General features: G+C 31.0%; 1 protein-coding gene and 1 long non-coding RNA gene across 2 annotated transcripts; both read right to left on the reverse strand.

Moving 5' to 3' along the window:
- Positions 1-2893: 2893 nt before the first annotated feature.
- LOC111709195 (uncharacterized) lies at positions 2894-10359 on the reverse strand. Its single transcript, XM_023482809.1, has 6 exons — positions 10334-10359; positions 9752-9794; positions 9441-9523; positions 5628-5764; positions 4381-4451; positions 2894-3680 (listed from the first exon to the last, which is right to left on the reverse strand). The coding sequence occupies exons 3-6, from the start codon at positions 9519-9521 to the stop codon at positions 3607-3609; spliced, it is 363 nt and encodes a 120-aa protein (XP_023338577.1). The 5' UTR covers positions 9522-9523; positions 9752-9794; positions 10334-10359; the 3' UTR covers positions 2894-3606.
- Positions 6003-9339, reverse strand: LOC111709196 (uncharacterized). The gene is made up of 2 exons (XR_002766808.1): positions 8794-9339; positions 6003-6257 (listed from the first exon to the last, which is right to left on the reverse strand). It is a non-coding gene; the product is annotated as an uncharacterized LOC111709196 (long non-coding RNA).
- Positions 10360-12424: the final 2065 nt, after the last annotated feature.

Raw genomic sequence — 12424 nt, forward strand, 5'->3', positions numbered from 1 at the left:
ATAAGGAGGTTTAAAAACAATCAAAAGTAAAAATAAATTTGTTTAAAAATATTTATTTTTATTTTTGACAAATATACTAAAACTTGACCCACCCATTTTTCAAGGGTTTAATTTTCAAATAAGTAATTGCTCAGTTAACAAAAATGTTATGGGCTGTTTTTTTAATTTTCCTGAAAAACATGAAGCTGAAAGAAAGTAAAGAAGTGTGAGGTCTACAGTGTAAAGACGTTTTAAGTTACGTAGGAAAACCAGATGTGGGGAAAAAAATAAAAACTCCCCACCCCCTCCTCACTAAGAATCAAGTATCAAGTAAAATAACTAATATACAACCCCTGCATTAAATAACGTTGACTAGTAATGTATGAGAGATAAGATGTTTGAAAATAGTTTCCATTGTCTTCTAAAATATTTGATATTTATTGTAAAAAACATGCAGTATGTTTATGTAGAATTCAAATTCAACTTTCTCATTTTTAAATGAATTTATTTGCATGCCTTACTAATATAAGATCAAAATGTCATAATCTTTTGAGTGTCAGGGCTGCCTATGTTCCTTTGAATCTCTCTTTATATATACATTGTACACTCTATGGATCTGCAGTTCAACTATCGACAGCATATTTGAGATCCAACTTTTAATAATCTGTTAAAGTTGGCTATCATTGATTTCTTCCCATGTATTGGATTGATATATTACTTTTCGTTTTCTGATTTCTTATTACAAACAAAATTAATGAAAATCAGATAGATAATTTTAAAACTTAATTAACTGGATGTTTTGTTGATAAATAAAACATAAACAGTTTGTTTTGAGGGTGTAGACAATAAGACGACATTATAAGCAATCTTTTTTAATTTTATTTTTTTTATTGAACAACAATTTTTATCAGTACAGCTTAAAAATCAGCATAATAAGAGAAATGGGACTTCGAGTACGCTGCAAAAATTCAAAATCATAATTTGCAACTGACAATTGTAATCCTATTCCACTGTTTTATGGGTACCACTGTATAGTAAAAACTAAAAAGATTGGCATTTAAAGCTTAGCACTGCATTATAATTTATAATATTTTCCCAAATTAAAGGGTCTGTGAAGGAAAAAATTAAAGGAGGTCAAAAGTATACGAAAATTCATATATATTCAATTTTGTATAGAAATAATAGGTTTAAACAGATCATATTCAGCAAATACGCAACCAATCTGAAAACAAAGATATCCCAGAGAAACCTAATTGTAACTTAGGTTTTCTCCAATTATTATTTTATAATTTGTATTTTTATCTTTAGTAGATATAATTGATAATATTATTTTTAAGTCCGTATTGCTTCACAAGAACTCCCAACAATGAGAGTGCAGTATACTGGTAACGTGATACAGACAGAGACATGTGACGAGGAACATCACATATAACTTTCATGGGTCACGATCAAGAGCTAAAGTGATTAGCATTTAGCCTATCATTCCCTTTCATTTTTTCTTAACAGTCCCTTTAATTCTGATAGGTGCAGCAATAGTTTTTACTGAAATTATTCAATTGAGATATTTTTAAATTGTCAATTTTTTAAATTCATCATGATAATGATTAACAAAAATGTATAATTGATCTCCACTATTATTATTGCAATGAAAATTGTTTGCGAATGACGATACTTAAAAAGTAGGGGAGTGGAAAGGGAGATAATGATATAATTCAGTCATCTTGTTGGACTAACATTATGCGTTCTTTTCATTTTTAATAATCATCTTGACAAATATGAATAATACATTACATAAGTTAAGGAGTGGAAAAAACAACTATACTTGAATATAATTAAGCGTTTTTCCACAGAAGACCCCCCCCCCATCCCTTTTCATATTTTCAATATCGATAAATATAAGTTTTTACGTTGAATATTTCCTCCCTTTCACGACTCAACTGCCTAATTCAATTTACCATAAAGTGTTTGCGGCATCTCGCGCAAACTGCTGAATCCGGAGAAAAGTGGCGGGAAAAGATTGTGTGTGCTGATCGAGCTAAATGGCAGAATAAAGATGGCCGTCATGGCCCCAAGGCTGAATGGATACTCACGATTTTACATATTCAGGAATCAGTATTGAAGTGATTTTGTTTTATACAGGGATATAGGCAACACATGGACTAATATTTGTCATATTTCTTGCAAAACAAAAAAATCCTTTTTAAAACCGTTAAAATAAAATAATACAAAAGGGTAAATTTATTTATAATTAAAATATAGAAAAATAATCATGAACTACACATGGGTTTTTTATTGAAAATTTATTTAAACATTTCAAATAAAACATTTAGCTTAAAGACATTTACAATGAGAACAGTCATTAAAGTGAACATTTAATGGTGGCCATTTACGTTAAAGAATTGCAATAATTATTGTTCATTAGCGTCGTTTTTTAACATGAGAAAGGTCAACATAACTATATTTAATGCTATTTTCTCAAAAATCTCTTTTAAAGGCTAGTTTAAAGGAATTACAGGTGTAACTTTAAGTGAACCTCAATGCAAAGATGGCGTTGCTGATTTACAACGGTACCCTTGAAACCTTTATCTGATTAAAATAAGTCACTTCGCCGAGAAACATATACGCAACATTCCCCTACTGAACTTCTGACCTACAAAATTTCCGACCTACTGCAATATCGGACCTACGCCAGCTGTTTATTTTTGTATTATTTGAGGGTTAGGCTAGGTTAAGACAATTTCAGGGCCGAGCGCTGCGGCTAGGACATGGCTAGGTGGCCGAGCGCTGCGGTATAGGACAGGCTAGGGGGCCGAGCGTGACGGCTAGGACAGGCTAGAGGGCCGCGCGCTGCGGTCACAAGTTCATATAGCAGATGTAAAACCACGTGCTAGTATAGCAGATTTGGAGTAGGTCAGAAGTGGAGTATAGCAGATTTGCGTAGGTCGAAAAATACACCATTGTACCGTTGTTAACCAGCAATTGTCATCTTTGCACTTGAAATTACGCTTACAATCCCTTTAATCATAAAAATTGTCTATTTTTAAAATCTGTTAAATTCTGGCAAAATTATAATTGAAACAGTATCATTACAATCAGCAGTAAGTATCAAATTTCCAACCTTCAACTGTATTTGCGCAGCATTTTTAAAACTTAAGATATAGAAATTTAAATTTCAATTAATTTTTCTTAAACATGGGTTTTCTTAAACCATTGCATTGAAGAGAAATTGTATTATTTATAGTAAAAAAAAATAATCTGTACAACGACGTAAATCAAAGATTAAAAATAAAATTAAAAAATTTTAAACTGCAAATAAAAATACTGGCAAATTAAAAAAAAAACTTGACGAAGTATAAAGTTAAAGAGGAATAAATGAATGTATACCTGAACCTCTTTCAATATAACAAATTAAAGAATTAAATTAGACTTTTTGGACTTTTACCATCGATGCATATTGCATAATTTTAGATTTGGCAAAGTAAATAACATAGAATGTGAGAAATGTGACGAAATGAAATTGGTCCAACTTCGTTTTTAACATCTCATGTGGGTCGTGGGTGACCCGGTGTATCAAAACAAAGGTTTAACAATTGTTCGATAATAATTGAACAATTTTAGATTAGAAAATTATCTTATAAGAACTAGAAGAAGGATAATGAACAGGGTAAATCTGTTTTCAGGAAGTAAATGCAGAGAAAATCCTAAAATAAAAACATTATTTAGAACCAGAGCTGAGAGCAGTGAAATTATTGTCGTCTTTGGGTTTCCTAAAATTGTTAAACTAATATATCTCTAAAAATGTTTATGTCACCTTTTTAGAAATAGTTGTTAAGCGATATTTCATAATGAAAAGAACAAAAATTAACAGAGAATTCTACTGTTTTCTGATTCTTACAAAAAAAAGTGGGAAAATGAAGACGACATTTGGAACAATCTTCAGACAGAATTAGAATTTTTCTCAGTAAAAAAATTCGCCGTTGTTTCTTTAACAAGAAATGCGCAAGTCACTTTTGCAGAGTAGTTACAAATCAGGTTAACGTTTTAACAAAACAAAAAAAAATGAATATTTTATTCTATACTTGATCAGACGAATATGTGCAAGGTAAGCGGTTGTTAATCGGGCATCTTTGCAACGAGAACACTTGAAATAACGTTTACAGTCCCTTTAACACGAACTACGTTCAGAGTGTCCCGCGAAACATGACAGTAGTAAGACAATTTTAACGTCGTCTTTGATTTTTGTTTAATTTTCTGCATTTATTTGTCATTTATTTAAAATTGCCAGGACTAATTATTGTTTCAAGATATCACTCATGTTTAAGTAGGTTGACGAATTCAAAGAGCAAAGACGACTTTCAATTCGTCTTCTGCTACTTTCATGTTTAGCGGGACACCCTGTACCTGCGGAATGAACTTGTATTTTCCTCTGTTTAGGTCCCGAGGATACACCAGACAAAGCTTTCACTATTTCCCTATAATATTGATATACAGGGCTATCCAAAAATGTGCGGAATGTTATACTGCCTGAGGCCAAATTTAATGAATTTAGGCCGCGTATCAAATCCCCCAAAACCCGGTTTTAATTGAGCGCCGGCTTAAATCTTGAAAAATTTAATTCAATTTTAAGTGGAACCAACCATATTTGAGCCACTGCTTAAATTCTTTAAATATTTGGCCTCTGTTTACTTAAATTCATATTTATAACTATAAACTTCATTCTTTCTTTGTCAAATCATAAAGATAAGCCACATAAAGACCACATTTCAGACAAAAAACTTAATTTAAACTTGTCATCTTCGTATTTAAAAAGATTCAAGGCATCTCTACGGTCTTATCCTTTCGGGAAAGCTCATTGAATGAACAATCTTATTATGGATGGATGTTCATGTATCAGTCCTTTCCAATCATCAATTTTTGTAAATGAAAGACGATTTTAAGATTGTTTCATATCTCCTATAGTTTATTGGGACAAACTTTATTATTTTTAGTAATTGTTAAAGGAAACACAAAATAATAGAAAGACCTTGATAACAAACTGAAAAAAAAGATTTATTGATATATCGTTCTATTTGTTTGCCCACAACCCTTAACCAAAATAAATTTTATGAAACTATAGTGTACTTTATCATATTTACTCATTTCATCGCGAATTTCATAATGATTGTGCTAAAAAGTAATCATTGTGCTATAAAGTTAAATTACTCAGATATAGCACGTGATTAAAAAAGTTTTGATTGGTTCCCGGATTTTCTCCAAAAGATTTAGTAAATTTTCAAAATATTTTTTTTTCAATTGAAATGAAAATAAAATTAAAATCAACTTTAAATTTTGACTTCTGCTTTGTTTCAAAGCTTATTTGATTTTAAAGAGCCATTGAAATAAGACTAGTACACAAACGTATCATAAACATACCTATAACACTATTGTTCTGGCATGACGTGCTACAGAATGTTTGGACTTAAATCTTTTCTATATCTCGATGGTTCTTGCCTTTTTAAATTATTTTTGTCCCTTGCTTAAGCTCAGGACAAAATTAAATCTAAAAAAGGCTTGAACCTTTGCGATAAAGAGAAAATTTCTGTCCAAAAACTTTTTAACACTGCGAACCAAAATAACAGTGTTATAAATAGTTAATTAAAGTAAAAAACCTTGTGGATGTTTTCACGTTCTGTAGATGCTCGGATACGGTATCAATAGTTTGATCTATTGATGGTCCAGGAGTAACCCCTCCCTTCCTTATATTACAGGTAGCTACACTTAATCCACTTGTCACATTAAACAGATCCTATACAGATACAGTATCAATAATTTGATCAATACACGGTCCAGGAGATCGCTAAATCTGAGTAACCAATGTACACATTTTTGATTTTCTTATTAATCCTCTCTTTTTAACTGTATAAAAGTTACGTTTGATAATAATTACATACGATGCTATATCGATTGGACTAATATCTGATTGAACTAAAGTCAGTTGTTCACAAGCCGGCTTTTAGAGCATTTAAACATATATAAATTTCAAATCAAATCAAATATTATTTATTAACGCAGAAACATTGATAAATCATTATTACAAGTGGTAGATTAATTGTCAACTGATTAATGTTCTGCGTCTGGAGAACTGCTATTGCTGTAGCTGTTTTCATTTCAGCTCACCAGTTGCTCGATAATAAAAGAAAGTAAAACTATAGATACGGTATTGACGGTGTGCTGGTGGTGGATGATTTAGGTAGGGCAGGAGGATTGGATAGAGGAGAACAGGGACCTCTTAGCTTCAACTATGATTTATAAATATTAATTAATCAGGACAATCTGGACTCCAATGAATACATAATCTTACAAATTTCAATTTATCAATTCTGAATATATGATTAACTGGAAATCTATATAAATGAGTAAAGATGATGAGATCGTTAATAACTAGATAAAACCCCCAACCTTTACAATCTGTACACCAAATTTACTCAACAAATTCCAGAAGATATCAGGGCAGAAAAGGAATAATTGATTCGCAATTTTTTAACCCTTAAGATTTAGAGTCTAGAGCAGGTATAACAGAAAAGTTTATTACAAACAAAGTTTTCTAATCTTTCCAACAAATGCAGTTTAACTGAGTATTTAAAAGCGTTCTTATTGCTTATTGACTGAAATGTAGGATCAAGAGTATTCCAACAAATGGGAAAGGAGTAAAATGGAAATCTAGTAAGAAATTCATTGCAAACTCGAGGACTAAAAAAATCATTGATATTTCTAAGTGGATAAGGAGGAACATCAATTTGACTGTTCTTAGGAAAGGTTTTGTTATCTATAAATGAAGACGGTGCATAGCAATATTCAATAGAGTGCATAAAATTAAGCTTCTGTTGTAAAATAAGATCAGCAAGAGGTAGGATTTTTAATAAATGAAACAGAGGCTCAGTATGAGCATTGTAACTAGCTTTGCAAATAATACGAATACACCGCTTTTGTTTTAGAGCTAACATGCTTATATTTTTTTTGACTTGAACAGCTAATAACAGGCAGACAATAAAGAAAATATGGATGAATTAAAGCGTAGTATAAACTTTTAAGAGCGGTAGAAGACAAGGAATTCTTTACTTTATTGAGAGTAAATAATGATTTAGAGATTTTATTCAAAGTAGATTTCACGTGATAGTCAAAAGTAAGGTTTTCGTCAATAAAAATACCAAGAACTTTATAAGAAGGACCAGTACTAGAATTTTTTATTCTCTCTACAGGATGAATGAGATCAGGATTAATAGAACAGTTTTAGTCGTTGTTATCAAATACAAAGTTTAGATTCGGATCAACGTTTTTACCCCTTGGATGAAAGATCATGACTTTTGTTTTGCCTGCATTAATAGAAAGTTTATGAGAACCCAACCAAACACCAATTTTTTGCAACTCTTGATTGACAAAAGGTACCATTTCATTCAAATTTTTACCTTTACAAAGACCTGTTGTGTCATCAGCAAATTGGACATTAAATAGGGCATTAGACTTATGCATGTCATTTATAAATATTAAAAACAATAATGGTGTAACAAATTCAAGAAAATACGAAGACGATTACCAATGTGTAGCGCAGTTGACCGTGCAAGATTTACATAACATTAAACTATATCTGCTCCAAATGTGTCTCTTCATGTTCTCCCCCCCCCCCCTATCCGCCTCTACTCGTAGAGAACAGCGTCAGTTAGCTTTAGAACATCAAGATGTGAACACCTCCGATTAGGAACTACTAACTCCTTCATACTGCCACAGATGCCTACTCTATCAACAAATGCGGCTAATGTCTAAGCCTCCAGATGTCCAAATCCACAAAACAGTCGCATGTCCTGTGGTATGAGAGGCAAATCGTTCCTCCCCACACATGTTACAGACTGCAAACCCTCCAGGACCGTCGCCTAGATGTGAACCCTTTGCTGCCAAGATGCTGACACCTGCGAGCTGACCATCATGAAGCTCCAACTGTTCTATTCCTTTCAACACTAATAATCAATGTTATTTCATTTTCAACCGTTTAGATACTCAATTTAAGGGTCAATATTTTAAAACAAATTTGATTTTATTTCTCATTTTATGCTATTATTCAATAAAGTTAAAGAATAGCCCTTTTGTTCTTTTATTTGTGTCAACAAATGGACCTAATATTGACCCCTGTAGAACAGAAATGTTGATAGTCTTAAAGAATTCAGAAATCTTTCCATTTACCATTGCAAATTGCTTTCTGTCTCTTAAATAACTTTCAAACCACTTCAAAGCAACCCCCCTCACTCATATATTACGCAGTTTTTTAATAAAAAGGCCTTTTGGAAATCAAGGAAAGCTGCAATTACGAACTCATCATTATTAAATGCCTTTGAGATAAAGTCGACAATGTGAAGCAAGGGGTGTGTAGTCGATTTTCCAGGTTGGAAACCAAATTGATATTTATAAAGAATCTGATTGGATGAAATGAATTCAAATAGCTGTTTAGAAACAAACTTTTCAATAATTTTTGACATTACAGGAAGACAGGAAATTGGCCGATAATTAGAGAGATTGTCAGTCTTACCAGCTTTAAAAACAGGGACATGTTAATATGAACTTATTAAAAAAAAAATACTTAATCACGTTTTAGGACTTATAGTAATTTTGAACATTAGTCTTTATAAATATTAATCCAACACTTGTGTTTGCTCAATCGATCATTAGTTCAATTGATGGGAAACAACAAATGCGGAAAAATTAAAAACCAGTTTTTCAAAAGTTAAAGAGCGTATCTCTTATCTCTAGACAATAATCTTGGGACCAATTTAGTCTTGAAATTACCAAAAAGAAAGGATCAAGCATTGATTTCAATATCCACCATTATTCTAAAGCTCCTGCAGCTCTGAATATACAGATACAGTATCAATAGGTTTAGGTTCTAAATTTGACAATTGAAGAGTATAAGTAAAGTAAATATTTTTAAATTTGTTTATTTTAAACATTTATTTTTGTACACTTTGTAAACGGTTGTCCCTGACAGAAGATGAAAAATTCAAAACCAGTCATGTTGTAACAACAGTTTTTGAATCTTTTTCGATTTTTGACTTTTTTAGGATAAATATATTTGAAAGTTCAATAAAAGTCAACTTTAACTTAAGAATAAAAATGGAGATCTTGCAAGTTTTATCAGATTTAAAAAAAAAATTGATTTAAAATAATTAATAACATTTATAGGTGCAGCGGAGCCAATATCGCTTAAAACTCATCAAGAAATAAATCCATCAACAAGATTAGATAAATCCGCAAACCAGTATTTATGGAGACAAGAACATGAAGAGATCTACATATCCTTCTCCTCACATAATTCATTCTCTTGGTATAATATGTAACTACCTGGGTACCCAGCTTTGCCTGAAAACTAAATTTTCTCTACTCTGTGTACTTTATGTATAAATAAATTTACTTTGGGGTCACCACTTTAGATTTACCTGAATGAACTGATTCAAATTCTCCAATTGAACATTGAACAGTTGTTTTTTGTCCGGAGGTGTCATACACTTATCCAACATTCCTTTATTCATTCATTCTTTCTTATATATAAAAATGCATGCCTGACATCTAAAAACTTTTAAAGATAAATTCTGTTAATTCCTTCCTTGTTTCTGCGTAATAAGTCCGCAACTCAATTTCAGAGAAAAACTGCAATTGAAAGTTTTAAATTTTGATATAACAACGCTATTCCCTTAAACTCTTGAAAAAAAATTCAATTGCATTTTTTAATTAATGAATGAATTGTTTCCTTCGCAAAAATTTGTAACATTTTGTAATGTGTCACAGATAACCTAGACATGCTTCTATTAGATGTATTCTTGTCTACCTAGTCTACCTAGTCTACCTAGTCTACATAGTCTACCTAGTCTACCTAGTGTACCTAGTCTACCTAGTTTACCTAGTCTACCTAGTGTACCTAGTCTACCTAGTGTACCTAGTCTACCTAGTGTACCTAGTCTACCTAGTGTACCTAGTCTACCTAGTCTACCTAGTGTACCTAGTCTACCTTGTCTATCTAGTCTACCTTGTATACCTAGTCTACCTAGTCTACCTAGTCTACCTAGTCTACCTAGTCTACCTAGTCTACCTAGTCTACCTTGTCTACCTAGTCTACCTAGTCTACCTAGTCTACCTTGTCTACCTAGTCTACCTTGTCTACCTAGTCTACCCAGTCTACCTAGTCTACCTAGTCTACCTTGTCTACCTAGTCTACCTAGTCTACCTAGTCTACCTAGTCTACCTAGTCTACCTAGTCTACCTAGTCTACCTAGTCTACCTAGTCTTCCTAGTCTACATAGTCTACCTAGTCTACCTAGTCTACCTAGTCTACCTTGTCTACATTGGTTTTAGGAAGTGTTTCTAAGAATTTTATTTTAACAGTCCAGATGTTATTTTGAAACTGTATAATATTTATCGTTGTAGTTTTTCTGGATCTAGTATTTTGGACTTGTGTTTCAAAATTGTATACAGCATGGAATAATGCTATAATAATTGACAGATACGCATAGGTACTTGATTGAAAGTATTTCACAATGTTTACATGTGTGTCTTTCATATGAAACTATTGAAGCAAGTTCTAAGCTTTGCATCAGATTTCTTTCTAATTTATGCAAAAATGACCTTAATGGCATTCATTCATGGCATAAATTTATTTCCCATTGCAAATGATTGTTTTGTAAATCTATCTGAGCTATCTGAACTATTAAAAACAAGAATGAATAATTTATATGTTGAAGGATTCGATGATTGCGTAATAACTGAAATGATAAATATGTCATGTAATGAGTAATGATAAATGTTGCCTATTTGTGAATAATTTTGAATATTTATTTTTCTTTTTTCTTTGTATTCAAATTATTTAAACTTATTTAAACTACACCATTTATATATGTATGTATATCTTTGTGTGTGAATAAATCTTTATAATTATATTATAGTAATGATAATAATAATAATAATAATATTAATTATAATACTAATAATGATAATAATAATAATAATAATAATAATAATAATAATAATAATAATAATAATAATAATAATAATAATAATAATAATAATAATAATAATAATAATAATTACACCTCCTAAGTTGTGCATCCTCCTCCTGTGTACAGTTTGGTTGAGGGATTGGTCCCAAAATACCATCATCTCTGGTTTTCAAAAAAAAAGAAATAATTTTAAAATTTTAATTGATAGAGTTGGATAAAACTCCGAATCTATCGTGTTAAACAATTTTTTTTGTTAAAATTGTCAATATAATTATTTTCCAAATGTTATAAATTTTATCATTGATTCTTGAGACTTTTTAATATTATTTTTTGTGAATCAATTTTATTTGTTTTTGAAAAACATTTTAATAAAAATTCAAAGATTTTAAAACTGTATTTTGAAAAATTATGCTTTTACTAAACTTTGCAATATATTTATCTGAAAAAAAGAACGGAAAAAAACCTAAAAACTATCGTTTTAAAGGGAGTGTTCGCGAAAAATGAAAGGGGGTATAGGCTTAATGCGATAAAAAAGTGCTTTTGATCGATACTAATCTTACTTCTATCTGTTGCGTCTATACCCCCTTTCATTTTTCGCGAACACTCCCTTTAATGCACATTACTTGTGGATGTCTCACCTATACTGGTTTACTATCTCACAGTCACTCAGTGTCTTATTTTCAGCTTAAAAACATTTAAAATAATTTAGAAAATAATGATATAAAATAAAAAAATAAAAAGTAATTTTAAAAAATGAGATTAGCCTTTTTGGAGAGCTTTTACAGTTTTAACCCTATTACATAACCCTTCCATAACTCAAAAAGTATTTGTCTGAGACTGTTAAAATTTTTTGTTTTTTAATTAATACCCATAGCCCTCAATTTAGGTCTAAAACTGCCTGAATCCTCAGGCACACTGCCTGAATGACTACTTTTTGATAATTTTGATAATTTTTGGAAAGCCTTCAGGTATAAGGAAACGGATTGCACAAGTTTTGCAAAGAAATTTAGCAAATTATTGCAAACAACATGTCATAAGAAATCTGAACATTTTTAGGTTTCCTTAATTAAACATCATATCAGGGTATTTAAAATTTAGCAAATTTTTTTGCATATTTGAAATGCCATGGTCAAGGGCTTTTCAAAATGTATGTTTTATCATTTTTAAGACATTTTATTTTGTAAACATTTTTACTATATAACTGGATTTTGAAAAATTTTCTTTAAGGGATTTTTAAAGTAGAGCATGAAAGCTTTCCAATGATGTATCATTTGCCATATTTGGACATCAAACATGGGATTTAGACGGGGGGGGGGGGTTAAATCATATCATTGTGAAGGATTGTCGCGTAATATTTGTAAAATCACAATTAACCACCTAGTACGGGTAAACTGTAGGGTGTTACTAATGATAATAAAAACCAGGGCAAA

The sequence above is a fragment of the Eurytemora carolleeae genome, unplaced genomic scaffold, assembly GCF_000591075.1.
Source record: "Eurytemora carolleeae unplaced genomic scaffold, Eaff_2.0 scaffold550, whole genome shotgun sequence".
Classification (NCBI taxonomy): domain Eukaryota; kingdom Metazoa; phylum Arthropoda; class Copepoda; order Calanoida; family Temoridae; genus Eurytemora; species Eurytemora carolleeae.